A 19,428-nucleotide genomic window follows, 5' to 3' on the forward strand; every position below is an offset into this window, starting at 1 on the left:
TGAAACGGTAAAAGTGACAGCTTTGGAGATTGAGTTTATCTGTTCATGTGAGATGCAAATGCCAAAAATTACGTGTGCTTCAGTATGCGTATAGAAAAAAAAACACGTCTTCGCCATTCATACATACAGAGGCAAACGAAACATGCAGGATTCATATTAAAATGGTCTTTTTGCATCTCAGTTTTCACAGACACTAGTCATATCGCGATTTGAATAAAGTGACAGAACAACTTTTGGTTTATTAATCCAAAAATCGACGAATTCCGTGGCATTCCGCGCTATAGTAAATTCCGTTTTTATGAATGGAGTCTGTGAACCCGTCTGTGTTTTCGGGGAGGAGACATTGTAAATGCGCGACCGCGAGACAGAAATGAAATGCTTTTGTGTAAATAAGATACATAACATAAGGCTATTTAGTTTGTTTAATAAAAGAACAATGTAGACATGATGGCTGCATAGACATGTTCTATAGGAAAGATAACCTTAAATGAATTAAACTGTGATCTGGCGCTATATCCAAAATAAAATGAACTTGACGTTCAAGGGGGGCGGGGGGTGCCGTTGGGGTGGCGCGGCGCCCCCCTAAGATAATGGTAGGGGAAACACTGTAATACCTCTTTCACACAGCCATTCCGGAAAATACACGGATAATGTGTCCCACGATTTGTTCCGGAATTGCTTAATTAGGTTCATTCACAGTTGTTTTCCGGAATCTGTGGGTGCTTTACACACAACCTATAAAGACATGTGACATGTGGATGTGAGATGTAATGCGATGCGTACATTTCACTAAACTGAAACTAACCTGATTTTCAGCGCTGATAGTGAGGGGCTGCCTGGTCGCTGCTTCATTCCACTTGCACGTATTTTTTCCGTCGTGAAGATTCGCAGGGTAAAGTGCATCATCACTACAACACTGCCTTAATGGCATTTTGTTCTGGCTTTTGTTCACACAGCGCTCGTTCCCGTAATTTTCCGGAATCAGCGCGCATTGTGAAGGGGGCTTTACTAAAGCAACAGTTACGTAGCTTACTGCATTCAGTGTTTGAAAAAGAAAAAAACATTAATGATCTTTCTGAAATATCCTGTTGAGTATCACCAAGCCACAGCAGGCTAGGCTCTGGGCTAGGCTACAGCATACATGACCATAGTTACTTGTGCTTGGCTTAGATGTGCGTCACTCAAACAACAGGCCAATCCGAAGAGAGGCTCATTAATATTAATTAGATGGGCCAAAATCGACCTGTTCTTGACAGAGCTCCTAAAAAAGGAGCTGTAAAAATATATTGAGATGGATTTTGGCACTTATTCTGCAGATATATATTCTTAAGGACATCAACAACTAAAATAAACCTCCAGAAATGTGTACAACATGGGACCTTTAAATTATATGTTGTTAAATAATATGAAACAGAATTTTCATGCCGCTAACATTGTTTATAATGTTGCAATTATAATTTTTCTCAGTTTCTGATAAGAACAAGGCAGTACATGAGTCTCAAGAGCCCCCAACACAATTAATCATTTAATTAGAGAAACATGCAGTGTTGGGGGGCTCCAGGAATGTGGTCGCAACTCGCTTTAACTGCCCTTTTTTATGATTGGCTAAAATCATTGCCCCCTCAATAAAACCTCAGAAAGAATTATTGTGTGATGAATTGTTCATCTGATGGTTGAGTGGGGAGTTTGTCAATTTTCCTTGCCTTTCTTATATTTGTTGCATTTGATCCCCTAGAAGAAAAAAATGGTACGTCATAATTGAGATCAGTCTATATCTGTAACATGTCTCCTTTTCCTCTCTTTATTGCACTGCTCTGTTTTGGTTTCTCCCTGTCTCCCCCTGTTGTTTTGCTGAAGTTGGTTTGTCCCTGATAATTGTTTACATCTGTCCTTGTCATTAGTCACTCTATATAAGTTGTTTTATCCTGAGTTTCTTTGTGTCGTCTTAAAGTTAAGTTCTGTTGGTTCCTTGTTATTCCCGGTTTTGTTTCATTAAAAGAAACGTTTGTGGATTCACCTCTGGATTATCGAGTTTTCCTTCGAGCTAATCACCAGCCAGCGGATCTAACAGAAGACGACACCGAGAATCTGCACGCAAGATGGCTGCAACGCCCGTGTCTGCACGCATCATGGCCGCCTTCACAGCTGCTATTCCTGCACAGTCAAATCAAGTCACAGCTGCTATTCCTGTACAGTCAAGTCACATTTCAGCTGAGGTTCATGTGACAGGTCAAGTTGCAGCACTTCCTGAGCCAAGTCAAGACACCGCAGCACTTCCTGAGCCAAGTCAGGACACAGCTTCGCTTCCTGAGCCAAGTCAGGACACAGTTTCACTTCCTGAGCCAATCCAGGACACAGCAGTATCTCCAACATCAAGTCAAGTCACAGCTGTTTCTTCGTCAATTCAAGTCACAGCTGTTCCCTCAAAGTCAAGTCAAGTCCCAGCTGTTCCCTCAAAGTCAAGTCAAGTCACAGCTGTTCCCTCAAGTCAAGTCAAGTCAAGTCAAGTCACAGCTGTTCCCTCAAAGTCAAGTCAAGTCACAGCTGTTCCCTCAAAGTCAAGTCACAGCTGTTCCCACAACTTCAAGTCGCAGCTGTTCCCTCAAAGTCAGGTCATGTCACAGCTGTTCCGTCACCATCACTACAAGTCACAACAGTCCCTTCAAGGCCAAGTCACGTCTCGCCAGAACCAAGTCATGTCTCGCCCGAGCATCCGGAGTCGGCTCACAAGGCGGCCTCTGTTCCTGAGTTCCCGGCCGAGACGGCACCCTCCAGAGCAAGCGCTGCCCAAGTGGCTTCCTGAACTCCCTGATCTGCCATGGCCTCATGAAATGTCTGCCCAGTCATGGCCTCCTGATTCGCCATGGCATCCAGAACTGTCTAGTCGGCCATAGCCTCCAAAACTCCCTGGTCCACTCCCACCCTCCCTCCCCAGTAGTATTGTTACGGCGCGGGACGCGCCTACCAGGAGGGGGGTGTAATGTAACATGTCTCCTTGTGTTTCTTGTTATTGCACTGCTCTGTTTTGGTTCCTTCTTTTGTCTCCCCTGTTGTTTTGCTGAAGTTGGTTTGTCCCTGATTATTGTTTACACCTGTCCTTGTCACTCTATATAAGTTGTTTTATCCTGAGTTTCTTTGTGTCATCTTAAAGTTAAGTTCTGTTGGTTCCTTGTTATTCCCGGTTTTGTTTCATTAAAAGAAACGTTTGTGGATTCACCTCTGGATTATCGAGTTTTCTTTTGAGCTAATCACCAGCCAGCGGATCTAACAATATCTAGGTTTCCTAATCTTTTATTAGATTGAATAAATTGTATAGCAGCCAGCTTAAACTCTATAGGACACCAGCCAACTATGATCAGGTTTGGACACCATGATATAAGATCTAGCATACATGCATTACATACAGTATCTACATGTTTTGGTGTTACCTGCTTTGTGTCATTAAACTGGGGTTAACTTTTATTTCTTTGTTTTCCGCCTTAGGCCCAACAGCACTGAAAGAGGAGAGAGAAATACTGAATGAAACAGAAGAGAAAGATCAGTTTGAGAATCTTCATGTTTTCATAACTAAAAAAAAAATATTTTGTTCTTTACAATCAGAAAAAACATTTACACAAAAAAGAGCTCAAAAGGCAAGAACTACGAGTTTTTTCACTTGTTTTCAGTGTGGAAAGAGTTTCAATGAACGAGAATTTAAAGTCCACAAGAAAATTCACACTGGAGAGAGGCGTTTCATCTGTCAACAGTGCGGAAAGAGTTTCAGTCAAAATAAAAACCTTAAAGTCCACATGAAAATTCACACAGGAGAGAAATCTTTCATCTGCCAACAGTGTGGAAAGAGTTTCAATGAACAAGGAGAATTTAAAGTCCACAAGAAAATTCACACTGGAGAGAGGCGCTTCATCTGTCAACAGTGTGGAAAGAGTTTCACTCGAAAAGGAAACCTTAAAATCCACATGAAAATTCACACTGGAGAGAGGCGTTTCATCTGTCAACAGTGTGGAAAGAGTTTCAGTCAAAATACAAACCTTAAAGTCCACATGAAAATTCACACAGGAGAGAAATCTTTCATCTGTCAACAGTGTGGAAAGAGTTTCAATGAACAAGGAGAATTTAAAGTCCACAAGAAAATTCACACTGGAGAGAGGCGTTTCATCTGTCAACAGTGTGGAAAGAGTTTCACTCGAAAAGAAAACCTTAAAGTCCACATGAAAATTCACACAGGAGAGAAATCTTTCATCTGCCAACAGTGTGGAAAGAGTTTCACTCAAAATGCAAACCTTAAAGTCCACATGAAAATTCACACAGGAGAGAAATCTTTCATCTGCCAACAGTGTGGAAAGAGTTTCATTCAAAAAGGAACCCTTAAAGACCACATGAAAATTCACACTGGAGAGAGCCGTTCATCTGTCAACAGTGTGGAAAGAGTTTCACTCGAAAAGGAAACCTTAAAATCCACTTGAAAATTCACACTGGAGAGAGGCGCTTCATCTGTCAACAGTGTGGAAAGAGTTTCACTCGAAAAGGAAACCTTAAAATCCACATGAAAATTCACACTGGAGAGAGGCGTTTCATCTGTCAACAGTGTGGAAAGAGTTTCAGTCAAAATAAAAACCTTAAAGTCCACATGAAAATTCACACAGGAGAGAAATCTTTCATCTGTCAACAGTGTGGAAAGAGTGGCAATGAACAAGGAGAATTTAAAGTCCACAAGAAAATTCACACTGGAGAGAGGCGTTTCATCTGTCAACAGAGTGGAAAGAGTTTCACTCGAAAAGGAAACCTTAAAATCCAAATGAAAATTCACACTGGAGAGAGGCGTTTCATCTGTCAACAGTGTGGAAAGAGTTTCAGTCAAAATAAAAACCTTAAAGTCCACATGAAAATTCACACAGGAGAGAAATCTTTCATCTGCCAATAGTGTGGAAAGAGTTTCATTCAAAAAGGAACCCTTAAAGACCACATGAAAATTCACACTGGAGAGAGCCGTTCATCTGTCAACAGTGTGGAAAGAGTTTCAATGAACAAGGAGAATTTAAAGTCCACAAGAAAATTCACACTGGAGAGAGGCGCTTCATCTGTCAACAGTGTGGAAAGAGTTTCACTCTTAAAGAAAATCTTAACAGGCACGTTAAAATTCACAATAGAGAAGTCTGACAGATCCCCTCAGTGTGGAAGAGTTTTTTTTTAAAAGTTGCCAGAAACTGCCAGAATTTTCAACAGTACCCTGTTTTAGAATCGCACAATATGTAGGATTTTATTTCATATTTGATGGGGTTTTGAGCATTGTACACCCTGCGAGTGAGGTGCCCATGCCAGAGAAGCATTTTCTCATCAATGCATATTGATGCATTGTTGCAAAGTTTTGCAACAATGTTAGGCTGATACGGTTCACGGAATTTGGACAAGAGGTGATTTAAAAAGGGGAAGACTTTTGTGCAGCCTGTCAGTGTCATTAGCTGCCTTGCTGTATTATGCCACTCATGAAGAGGGTCAGGATCTTCAACTGGATGGCTCACAGCGGACCATGTTGACATGCTTCACTAGTCTGACCTCTGCTTCGTTGCTGTGTTCTACCTGTAAATAATTATATGAATCATATGTGTATTGGTCACCCCTATACAACAACGTTTCACTTGAACACCTGACAACTGGACAATTTTTTTGTTTATTAATGTATTTACTGATTCAGTAATGTCATAGGAAATTCTCAACATTGAAGACATGTCAGAACTGCCTAGAAACCTTGTTATTTACTCCGATATTGCTATTACATTTTAGATAATTTAATACATTGATGAAAAACTATTAGTAGCTAAGTTTAACTGTAATGCATGGATGTCTGTTGTTGCTTTGGTAATCGTCACATCCACTGCTGCTCTGAGCTCCGGATCGGCTGCTGTCCGTGGTGCTGAAGCTCAGCAGCTTCACAAACCAAGAATTAAGCCAGACCTGCAGCCTCCTTGACAGGGATAGGAACGTAGGTTCCTTAGTCTGATCACTGACAGGTGATTTTCAGTTAGGCTGGTTTGCAGAGATATGTACTATTTACTCTGGGTTTTTGTGCAACAAAGTCAAAAGTCAACAATGAGTATGATTAGGACACTAACAATCTCCTCTTTTTTCTGCACATTGTTGCAATAGACACAGTAAGAATGGTACATATAAGGCAGATCATAAGTTAAGAGCAAAGAAGAATTACCAAAGTATTAAGCCAAACATAAAAAATAAATAAAGATCCAGATTAAAACTTGTTGTTTATCCCAAATCCAGATAATCATATAAAATCTGAGATTAATAAAAATTAACAACAAAATGTATAATTTTGCAGTAACTAGTAACAGAATCATGGGGATTGGTCAATTAAGCACATTTCTTTTCTAAACACTTGAAAGTAACTGAACAAAATCAAAAACAACATAATATAATTCAGAATGTTTTAACTAACATTCAAAGGACAGATAGAACCCGTTAGATCAGAACACAGGACCCTTAGAGCTAGACCTACTCTACATTCCAATCCTGAAGGTTACAGGGAAAGATGAGGAGTTGCCCTCTCCATGTGGTTCCTCCAGGCCTTTTAGGTTGAGGCAGCTTCTTCACCACATCACTTTTAGGAACATGTGCCACATCATTTTCCTTAATAGCAAACTTGGGTCTCTACCATTTTTTTTGTTTGTTTTTCCCTGGATTCGCCTGAGAAATTGTGCAAGTAACTTTCTTAACCATGCTGAAGTCTTTCTTAGGTATTCAGGTCTTCCTGGCTGCCAACCTCCTCACTGGTGCTTGGTTGGGACATTTCGAACAGTTTCAGAGGTGTCAAGTATTTTTACTTCATTACTTGGGAACTGGTTTAAAAACTTGGGGCTCAATAAAAACCACATGGTAGTTGTGGCACCTTAGGGCAGACATTTTGGATGAACTTCCCTTTTAATTAATCCTTATATTGTTCTCCATACATCAAAAGCTAGAATGGCAATGATCATTAATAGATGTACTTTTAATTTAGCAGTTTCCAAATAAATAAACCACTCTTTTTATTTGCTTTCAGCTCTGCTCATGTCTCACACTGTTCAATTTCTCTTTCCTCTTTTTTTGAGGTTGTGTGTATTTTGTAAATATTTGTTATCTTAAACTTGGATTTTCTTATCACCATTGTAAATACGAAAAAGCAATTGAGTGTTTGTCTTGATGTACATAATTCCTCACTAAAATGTTTCTGATTTTTCTGGTCACCAACTCTGGAAACACATCACAATCAATCTCATCCCTCCGTCCTTCATCACTGTCAGGGTCTTGTTGTTTGGAGAACCTTTCTCTGGCTTTTGAGGGGGGAAAAGGTCAAACATTTATCAAAATGTTGTTGACACATATGCATAAACATTATATATATATATATATATATATAAAAAAAAAAACTATCTTCAGTAATTAACATCTCAAAGCATGCCTCCCCTATCTTAACATACTTCTTTTGGCTCAGGTATTGAACCTTGATAATCATTCTTCCCCACTTGACAAATCCAACCTGTAAATTATACTCTGATTATAAGTTGCAACAAAATGACACATTTTTTATCCAATGTATTTAAATACATTTGTCAGATAACTATACCGAGGCAACAAATAACCCAGTCAAATGTAATTTTCCCCTTGCTAGTTTTAGCACTAAAATTAGGATTAAAGTACTGTTTATTTTATTTTTAATTGAACTAATCTGTGTGAAAGTGCAAAAAGGCAGCTGTTTAAACACACTTATGTACATTAAATTACTTTATTAATTTAGTCACCAGATACATTTTAGCAACTCTCTTAAAGGATTAGTTCACTTTTAGAACAACAATTCACAAGTAATTTACTCACCCCGTTGTCATTCAAGATGTGTATGTTTTTTTTTTCCCCTTCGGTCATCAAGAAATTATGTTTTTTTGAGATAAACATTTCTGGAAATTTCTCCATGTAATGGACTTAAATGGTACCCTGGAAATTCAGAGGTCTTGCGAGAGCACAATTTGAATTGTCTCTGCAAGATGCTCTGGTATCGAGCAATGATGCATTTTACTGCAATACGTAAGCAATTCTGGGAACCAATCAAATCGGTCTATCTGATGTAGGTGGGCCAGAGGCGAGCTAAGCTGATGACGACTTCGCTGCGACGTCTGGATACATTTAGTAAACATTGAAAGAGATCTACAGATGAAAACCTGTTGTTTGAAATGGCTTTGGTCACTACAATGACCGAGTTAGACTTGGCTTTTCATTTAAAAGTGAAACAGAAAACCACGCTTGAATCATTCCTTTGCAAGAAGGACGTTTTTGCTGTTTTGCCGACTGGATACGGCAAGATTTTTATCTATCAGTTAACGTAGCTCCGCTGGTAGTTAAGCGTATGGGGCGACCACGAAGAAAAACAGATCTGAAGCGGGCAATGCCAGATAGCATTCGGCAGTCTCGAGTCCTGGCTGTTAAAAAAGAAGTGGCGATAAATGTTATCGAACAAGGTCTACCGGGACAACCTGATCGGGATTGTGGTGGATGAGGTCCATCTCATTTACAAATGGTAAGAGTCACTTGGTAAACTTACTGTAATGAAAAACTGAACTATTCAATAGTAATACAGTAGCCTAACTTGAACAGGACGATATTTCTTGCTGCTGAATGAAAAGCTAGTGTCCATCCACATATTAGTTGATATAATGAATAGTTTGATCGGACCTAATTGTTTTATGAGGTTGATTAATAGTTATTAACCCTCTGGGGTTCTTCGGTCACTTTTGACCGGAATTTTTTAAATAAAAATTTTTTAAAAATCGTAGCTTCATCGGAATGGTATGAAACCTGGTGACTTTTATGGTACTTGGTATATGAACACACAAAAAAATTGGGGACAGGATTGGAAAAGTCTAAGTGGTCGTAAAAAAAATAGTCACACTTGGGGTCTTCGGGTCAAAATGACCGGCCATAGGAAATGAATGGGAAATTGGCAAAAATATGAAAATACAGAGTTTTTTTGTGCATACAATCTACAAATCAGCCACAATCCAGAAAAAAAAGCACACAACTGTGAAGGGGTGACTCTCTAAAACATCAAGAGTGCAAAACACTACAATACACTCACACACACACACACACTTATACACACAAAAACACACGCACACACAAATGAATGTGTGTCATTTCAAAAGCTAATTTTGGGAAATGTGTGAAATAGAGGCAATCAATGTAAGAAATAAAGCACACAGCAATGAAAGCATGAGACTGTAAGCCATCAGAGTTCCAAAATAGACACACACACACACACACACACACACACACACACACACACACACACACACACACACACACACACACACACGCACACACACACACACACACACACACAGGGAAATATGAGATTGGGGAGACTGTAACAGAGGAATGTGAGACTATGAATCAAATAAAATGGAGACATTGGATCCAAAATCCAAAAGTCACACACCATGTCACACACACACACACACACACACACACACACACACACACACACACACACACACACACACACACACACACACACACGGAAAAAGTTTTTCAAAACAAGCATCATTTGCTCAAAGTGCTATATGCAGACACTCTGTTGTGATTTGTCACAACCTGATCTGTAATCACAATTAGTATGTAAATAATATGTAATTATAGTTAGAATGATATTTAAAACAAACTTTTTTTTCCTCTATTTTTTTATTTACTATTTGACAATTGTTATACTTTTCTGTTATTTTAGATTTATGTTCATAATTGCTGTTGCCTTTTGAATAAGAGTTACTGTTCATTGAATATGTAAAAAAAGAATGCACATAAAATGTAAATAGGGTTAGGATGATATTTAAAATATTTTTATTTCTCTATTTTCCATTTAATGTTTGATAATTATACTTTTGCTGTTATTTTGTTGCCCATGCTGTTGCTGTTCATAATTCCTGTGCTAAATAAGAGTTATTGTTTATTGAATTTTACAAAAAATTATTTAAATCAAATGTTCATTATAAAAAGGTTACAAAATAAAAAAAAAATGGTATGACTGAAAGAACGGCATTTTTATTCAGTTAGAATAAAACAATGGGTAACAAAATTCTTTCCATTGTTTCTCTTTCTAATGCAATGTTCTGGTTTGACTGTATTATAAAGTAAAACTGGCACTTCAAATTACCAGTTAAACCAATCAAACAAACAAAAAACTTGGCAAATAATAAAAAAATAGTCTTTGTTAATCTAATTTTATATAATAAAATCCACAACCTGAAAAGGCATTGGCAAATATGTGCAAAAACAACTAGAATTCACAAATCCTTCTATAGAGAGCATTACATCCATCTAGTGGTTAAAATAGGATATTGCCTGGTAATTATGCTCACTACGCCACCAGATGGCACAAATCCGACTTCAAAAAATTATTTTCTATAGGCCAGGTATCTACTTTAAACTAAAATACAGCATTAATTAAAAAAGAATAAAAATTATATATATTAAAAAAAATTCTATTATATTCAATGGCAAAAAATAGATCATAATTGTAGCATAAATATTAATTGTTATCATAAAATTCTGTCAAAACATGACAGAAAAAAAGAAAAAATATTATTGAACAAAAATACATTTGATTGATTTTACTGAAAAAAAAAGGAAATAATGATTTCAGGGCTCCGGTCACTTTTGACCGTGAGGGCCCTGAGTGTGACTGGTCGGCAGTGTTGGGAAAGTTCTTTTTCTACGTGAACTAGTTCAAAGTTCAGTTCACACATTTTAAAATGAACTAGTTCAGTTCATAGTTCATAATTCAAATTTTTTGAACTAAGTTCGCAGGTTCCAAAATGAACTAGTTCATAGTTCTTTTACTTTTTCAAGTATGTTGCTGCAAGCTGTTACCCTAAGAATACTGGCATTTTCCAGTTGTTGCCCCTCATTCAGTCCACACTCGTATCCAGCTGCAGCTTTCACCCTACAGTATATTCTCAGAAACATGAGGAAGAACGTGCTGCTTGAATAAGCTCTATTTTGTTGGACTGGTTATTTATTATTTTATTTTTATAATATACACCACCATTCAAAAGTTTGGGGTCAGTAAATTTTTATTGTTTCTTTTTTTTTTTAAGAAATTAATACTTTTATTTACTAAGGATGTATTAAGTTAATGATTAAAAGTTTATTAAAAGTTAATAATAAATCATTTCGATTGTTAGAAAATATTTATATATTAAATAAACACTGTACTTTTTAAACTTGTTATTGATAAAAGAATCCTGGAAAAAAAATCACAGGTTGCAAAAAAAAATTTGGCAGCACAATCGGTTATCTATCATTGATCATTCTAATAATAAATCAGCATATTAGAATGATTTCTGAAGAATCATGTGACACTTAAGACTGGAGTAACAGCTGATAAACAAAAATCAGCTTTTCATCCCAGGAATAAATTCTATTTTAAAGTATGTTAAAAAAAAAAACCAACAACATTATTTTATTTGTAAAAACATGCAATATTACTTTTTTTCTGTATTTTTAATCAAATAAAAACAGCCTTGATGAGAATAAGAAACTTCTTTAAAGACAAGTCTTAAACATTTGAACGCTAGTGTAACATTTTATTACCTGTTTTGCAAGGGAAGTAATAAAATATTATAATATTAGCAAACATTTACTTTGACCCTACAGTATATTCTCAGAAACATGAGGAAGAACGTGCTGCTTGAATGTTTTTTAATGAGGAATTAAGAAAGAAATTAAAAAATTATTTTCGGTGGACATATGACGTTTCATTCATAAAGTAGTACCCGCTACCTTCATCGGATTTTGCCTCCATTCATTCTTCGCAATTTGATGACGCATGCGCGGTGCGACTCTGGTGGCTGCTGTTTCCGTATTTTTCCCTATATAATAAGGCCCGTTTTAGATTGTGTTGTAGCGGTTGTAGCGTAGATATTGTACAGTCCGTGGTTATAGCCGGGATTTTGCCTGGCTCCATGGAAATCTGGCACTCTCTAGAACAAAATTGAACTACGAGAGAACGACGTTCATAAACGCCAGAATGAGCGCGTTCACGTTCACGTTCATCAGGCAGATATACAGCACGTTCAGTTCACGTTCACCCAAATTATGAACGAGTTCATGAACGATCGTTCAATGAACTCGTTCAGGCACAACACTGCTGGTCGGGGAAGAACCCCAGAGGGTTAATCTTGTCACATTGTTTATATTATAACATTTCAATCCACTCTTACATGTTCTCCGTCGCTCTGGATACGTCACACCATGTATTGTTGTGATTGGTCATGGCTTTATCCAATTGCGTGCAGTGAGTTTCAAATGCACGCTTGGTGCCGCCCCTCGAGTTAGGTCCTTTTCATTGCACGATGCCAGACCCATAATCTTAATAGATTAGGGTCTGGATTTTTCCAGGCTACTTAAATGGTGCTTCGAAATTTGATCCTCCAAAATGTTTAGTTGTGGCTGTAAATGATGTAAATCCCTACTGATGAAGAAGGGTCTTGTCTACCGAAACTATTGGTTATTTTCAACGAAAAATATTCTTTTACATACCTTTTAAGCACTGAAACTTGTGTAGCACTAGTGCTGTGATGCACATTTGTGATGCTACGTAATCTCATTGAAAGGTTAGGTGTGGTCTGGTCGTGACAGCACTGAGATTCCTGCTCCGTTGGCAATGGCTGGCATTTTCCACACTTGCACCACCACCAAGTCTCATTTGAACGTGGTCTGCCCGAGGCTTGTGTCGTCGCAGCCGCCATATTTTCTCTCTGACTGAGTTCATTGTCTGTGTATTTCAGCTCAAAAAGGTAGGGAACGATGAAAAACTCCATCTCATGTTCTCCTCCAACTTCAAAATCGTCTGACATTGTTGTACTTTACGTTGTACCTTATTGGTAAAGAGTGTTTGTCTTTGCAAATTCTCTTTGGAAACACTGGATCTGTAGTTCTGTATATGTCACACGTGACCTTTTAACTTCTTTGACTGAGTACGCAGCGTCGCCAACACACATCACAGCCCTAGTGCTGGACAACTTTCAGTGCTGAAAAGGTATATTAAAAATTATTTTTCTAAGAAAATGACCAATAGTTTTGGTAGACAAGACCCTTCTTCTTCGGCTGGGATCATTTACAGCCATTTGAAGGCGCATTTAAACATCTAAAGCACTTTAGAGGTTCAAATTTCGAAGCACCATTTAAGTCCATTATATGGAGAAATTTCCAGAAATGTTTAGCTCAAAAAATATTATTTCTTGACGACTCAAGAAAAAAAGACATACACATTGAAGCGGCGTCCAATCGCCACATACAGGCAAGATAGTGGGATCCTCCGTGACTCGTTTGCTGTCCGTATTAAAGAGTATCTTTGCTAAGTTTTGCTTGCATTGATTTATTTTAAATGAAACACACGAAGACAAACAGATACAAAAAAATACCAAAACAATAAGCAATACGGTCAACAGAAAGTTGGCCCCACTACTCGCCAATCCCCCAAACAAATGAACCGCCACATAAGATATAGAAAACGGAAGTGATCACCAGTGAACCCTCGTGACAGTGATTGACCAATAAGAAACATAACAACAAGTTTAATGCACCTACATTCCGGCCCCATGATTATTACATATAAAGAAAAAAGTAATAATCATCAACCATAAATCAACAACCATAAACATACAAAATATACAAATTCATATTATAAATACATGTCCATCAATTAATCAGTCCATAATAAAAAATGTCCATATTTCTTCTTAGAAAAGTCTCAAAAAAAGGGTCAAAAGGAGTCAGACCAAAAAATTCTAAAGAATCTGTATACAAGTCAGTCATTATGTCCTCGTCAGTACGTCAGTAAGTCATTGAGCGCTCAAAAAAAAAGAAATCAATTATAAATCTTCAGCTTCAAGTAGTAAGCAAATCTTGGTGACCGGTCTGTCTAAGCAATTATACCTTGTCTTAATCTTTACTTGGCGGATCAAACCTCTTTTGTCTGGTATAGTTTGAATGATTTTACCCATTAACCATGAGTTCCGAGGGACAGTATCATTGACAACAAGTACTACATCTCCAACTTGAAAGTTCCTTTTCTTCACAAGCCATTTCTGTCGTTCCTGTAGCTGAGGTAGATATTCCTTTACCCACCTCCTCCAAAACAGGTCGGCCATGTACTGTACTTGTCGCCATCTACGTTGTGCATAAAGATCTTCATTCTGAAACAAACTTGGAGGTAAAGAAGGTTGAGTCTTTAACAGCAACAGATGATTGGGTGTTATAGCTTCTAAATCGTTGGGATCCATTGATGATCTAGTAAGAGGACGGCCATTAATAATGGACTCCATTTCACATAAAAGTGTATGGAGACCCTCTTCAGTTAAACTCTGCCCTCTCAGGACTGAATTCATAATCCTCTTCACTGATCGAATCATCCGCTCCCATACACCTCCGTGATGAGATCCTGTAGGAGGGTTAAAAATCCATCTAATACCCTTTTGGATTAGAACATCACTGATCCTATTATGGTTCCAGTTTTGTATAGCTTCTCTTAACTCTCGTTCAGCTCCTACGAAATTGGTTCCATTATCAGAACGCAACTCTGACACTTGACCACGACGTGCTATAAACCGTCGTAAAGAATTAATGAAAGAGTCTGTGTCCAATGTTGTCAACACTTCAATGTGTACAGCTCTGATGGACAAACAAGTGAAAATGACTCCATTTCGCTTCACAGTAGTTCTTCCACGTTTTATCTCAAATGGACCGAAACAATCCATTCCAACTCGAGTAAATGGTGGTTCATCTGGTAATACTCTGCTTAAAGGTAAGTTCGCCATCTGCTGGCAGCCTGCTGTTCCTTGAAGTCTTTTACAAATCACACATCTGGACAAAACTCTCCGTATGGCTGAACTTGCTCCCGGGATCCAATATTTTTGACGTAGTCTAGCCAACATATAATTTCGTCCGCTGTGTCCAACTTCTTCATGAATATGTCATATAAGTTGCTCAGAAACATACAAATCCTTTGCCAGTATCACTGGGTGCTTCGATTCTTCAGGCATAACTGCGTTATCCAAACGTCCGTACATTCTTATGACGCCTGCATCAAGTGTTGGATTAAGGCAGTACAAAGGACTGCTCCGCTTTACTATCTCACCTCTTTGTAAAGATATCAGTTCCTCTGGGAACCTCATCTTTTGGGAAAAGCGTATGATCGCCATTTCACTTTCTTCTAACTCATCTACTGAAAGGTAACCCTCCCTGATACTAAATCGGAATTCACGCATGGATTCATTAATGGTATCTTTCAGTGACTGATTTGGTTCAGTACAAACGAGAGATTCCCTCAGCTGTTTTCTTCTTTTACTCAGGGATAGAAGAATTTTCTTCAGCCTCAGTATCCAGGCCACTGCCTTCTTCAAACGTGTCCATGATGAATAGTAATTGACAAGCTGTGTTACAGTGCCACATCCCTCCTGAGTTTGAACCAGCAGTGTATTAACAACCACTTCTTGTTTAATTTCTGGATCCTGAACCAAACTCTTTCCCAAATCAATTGGGCTATTTGGCCACTCCTCCGGTGGCCTAGTAAGAAAGGGAGGGCCAGAAGTCCACATCTGTTCTTTAAGGAATAGATCTACCTTCAAGCCTCTTGAGGCGAAGTCAGCAGGATTGTTGGCAGAATTTGTGTGTCTCCACTGAGTAGTTTTGGATGTTTTCAAGAACACTGAATCTTGTAATTTCATTTTCAGGTCTCTTTTCCACAGTTGGTCCATTCGACTGGCCAAAGTGGCAGCTGTCAGTTCCATACGAGGAATAGTGATAGATTTCACTGGTGCCACTCGGGCTTTACCCATCAAAAAGGCAGAATGCACCATGTTCAGACCATTATGTAAAAGCAAATATGACACAACGCCATAACCTTCCTCGCTGGCATCCGAGAAATGATGTAAATGAGCTACAGTGATCTCTCCAAACTCTACAGGCTTCAGACATCTTTTCATCTCAAATTTCTCCAAGCCATGCAGATCTTTGAGCCAATTTGTCCATCTCTGTACATATTTAATGGGTATAGCACTGTCCCATCCAAACCCTTCTCTGCAAAGATCTTGAAGGATCCTCTTTGCAGAAAGAACTACTGGAGCCAAAAAACCAAGGGGATCATATATGGCACTGATCACTGAAAGTATCCCTCTTCTTGTAAATGGTCTTTCTTTGATTACTATCTTGAATTTGAAGGTATCAGATTCAGCACACCACTGTACACCGAGTACTCTTTCTACTGGAAGCATGTCATGGTTCAAATCAAGATCTCTATCTTCTTCTGGTATTGCATTCAACACCACACGACTGTTGCTCATCCATTTGGTTAAGTGAAACCCACCTTTAGCACACATTGCCTTTAGTTCTTTATATAGCTGAATAGCATCAGACTCCGTAGGCACAGAAGAAAGAAAATCATCCACATAAAAGTGATTCTGGACAACCACTACTGTCCTCTGGTTAAACATGGCTCCATGGTCATCTGCACATTTTTTAAGTGCATAATTAGAGCAACTTGGGGACGAAGAAGCTCCAAATAGGTGCACAACCATTCTGAATTCCTCCAGGGGCCTCATTTATAAAGACTTGCGTAGAAACCATCCTTGATTTTATCTAAGAACTTTTCTGATTTGATCGTAAGAGCGATTCAGAGAAACGAACGTACACACGAAATCCATGCGTACGCCAGTCATTCGGTTATAAATCACAAATGATCGTGGAATTGTGTGCAGCTGAATGTTCCGCCGTCGAAACGCCCCTGCTTAATTAATTAACATATAAAATGAGCTCATTCCTAAAGCAAAAACTCTGTGACAATGGCAAGTAAAAAGGATTATCAAATTATAGTGAGGCTGATCTATCTGCAATACCAGGCATTACCACAAGAAAACGGTCGTACGCCAAGCTGGAATCTGACGTGGAGATAAGTACTTTTCCACGTCAAAGACGGTTTTTATAAATCTGTACTTTGACGTGGATTTGATCGTACGAACACTCTAAGATCAAATCAGTGCGTAAGAAAGTTTTATAAATGAGGCCCCAGGTCTTTACTCAAGTCGCCTTTTGACCACCACAGAAACCTCAACAGGTCAGAATCTTCTGCAGGAACCTTCACCTGAAAGAACATAGACTCGATATCAGCCATTAAGGCGACAGGCTCCATTCGAAATCTAGTAAGAACACCTAATAAAGTGCTTGTTAGGTCTGGTCCCTGAAGGAGATGTCCATTTAATGATTCTCCCTGAAAAGAAGCACTACAGTCAAATACGACTCTGATCTTTTTCTTTTTTGGATGGTAAACCCCGTGATGGGGTATATACCACACACGACCATCATGCCTCTTAAGTTCCTTTTCTGCATATCCTTTGGAAATCACATCCTCCATAAAGGCGGTATAATCTACATGAAATGCAGAATCTTTCCAGAATTTCGTTTGCAGGTTTAAAGCTCTCTGTTCTGCAACTATTCGGTTGTTTGGCAGGACCACATCTTTTCTCCTAAGCGGTAAACCGATACAATAATGGCCATCTCTTAGTTTTACAGACTGAGACACTATATCCATGAACTGAATATCTTCTTTAGACATTGCAACCAGTTCATCCTGAGCAGTTTCAGGGAAATCAGTCCTAAACTGTTGTTTCCAAAGCTCATCCAATTTTGAGACAGATATCCTGTTCACAGTCACCTGAGGCTGGTCATTACAAAAAGTTCCATCTTTTTCCATTCCTTTAAGAGGTCCATTCACCGTCCATCCAAGTATGGTTTTAACCGCATATGGTCCATTCCTTTGACCACGAACAACTTGCCATGGCTCCAGTGCCTCTGGCACATTGGCTCCAATCAAGAGCTCAACTCCAGCTTCAATTAAGGGCAAAGTTACATGATTTAAATAAGGCCAGCGAACCAGATCGCTCTGTGTGGGAATGTTAGCCTTAGATACTGGCATGCTTTTCTGAGTATACACTTCAGGCAAGTAACAATAATGTGTCTGATCCAATCCAGCAACTTCTAAATCTTTGAGAACATAACTGGAAGTCAGTTTGTCTTGATTCATGGTTTTAAGCAGAATATTCAACCTTTTGCCAGACAGATTGAGTTTATTCATTAGACTTTCAGTACAGAAAGTTGATGAACTGCCTGGATCTAAAAAGGCATAAGTCTCCACAATCTTGGTTCCATTCTTAGCTTTAACACACACTGGAAGAATGGACAAGGCACAAGCATCTTCACCGGCCCCAGTAAGACTGTTTGACTGAACTGAGATCAGAGCATTGCCTATTGCTTGCTTTGGTTCGACAGTTTTATCTTGTCGAAAAATATGAAGAATACTGGGTTGTTTAGAGCCGCACACTCTGCATGTAATCCGCTTCTTACAATCTCGACTAATATGGCCTGTACCCAAACAACCAAAACAGACTCTTTTCTTTTTCAAGAATTCCAGCTTTTCTTTATGGGACCTTTTGGCCAACACAGTGCATGAATTTAAGAAATGTTCATCACCACAACAAAGACAGGCCACACTTGGCTTGTTGGTTTCCTTAGCATCTTCAGTACCAGTCACAGTAACAGTGGTAGCAAAACTATTGCCCTTCATCTTAGAACGATACGGATTTCGACCTACAGATAAAGGAGCCTCCAAAATGTTTCCGAACACAGAATCAGTAGCAATTTTTACCTGCTTCTCTACAAAATCCACAATATCCTTAAATACTGCCTGCGCATTCCGTTTTTCCTGCAGCTCACATGCCACTGCTCTCCATTTATCTCTGAGCTTAAAGGGCAACTTGGAAAGAATAGTTTGCATGTTAGTAGCCAAGTTTAACTCTTTCATGTAACACACATCATCCATGGCATTACAACAGGCTCTAAGGAAAAGATGATAATCCTGCAAAGCCCTAGTATCTTCAGGTCTTATAGCCTTCCAAGAAAGCACTTTGTCCATATAGGCAGACGATATTTTAAGTTTTCCAAAATGTTCCTTAAGTAAGGCCTTGGCTTTCAAATAGCCCTGTGTGGAAGCCATATGCTGACAACTTTTGACGAGTTCTCTAGGTTGACCTCGAGTATAATGCTCCAGAAAATAGAAACAGTCACAATAATTATTTGCCCTTTTCTCCACAACCTCCTCGAATGAGCGTATGAAAGATTGATACTGCAAAGGATCTCCATCGAAAGGCAAAATATCTCTGTGAGGAAGTAATGAAGTATTGCATTGTTGTACCAACATAGCAGTAATTTCATTTTGTCTCTCCATAAGACGCACCATATTTCCTTGTTCATCATCAGATAACGATTGCCTTAAAGCAGGTACATCACCACCACGGTTAGAGAATTGCTGTCCACTGAATGATGCACTTAACTGTAATG

General features: G+C 38.7%; 1 protein-coding gene across 1 annotated transcript in view; it reads left to right on the plus strand.

Moving 5' to 3' along the window:
• LOC141289443 (uncharacterized) overlaps positions 1 to 19,428 on the plus strand; it is a 51,172-nt gene that overhangs the window by 18,217 nt on the left and 13,527 nt on the right. Inside the window, exon 3 of the mRNA XM_073821538.1 lies at positions 3,903 to 4,286. Within this exon, the coding sequence (XP_073677639.1) occupies positions 3,903 to 4,286 (384 nt within the window). The remainder of the gene's footprint in view (positions 1 to 3,902; positions 4,287 to 19,428) is intronic.

This window comes from Garra rufa, chromosome 17 (genome assembly GCF_049309525.1).
Source record: "Garra rufa chromosome 17, GarRuf1.0, whole genome shotgun sequence".
NCBI classification, from domain to species: Eukaryota; Metazoa; Chordata; class Actinopteri; order Cypriniformes; family Cyprinidae; genus Garra; species Garra rufa.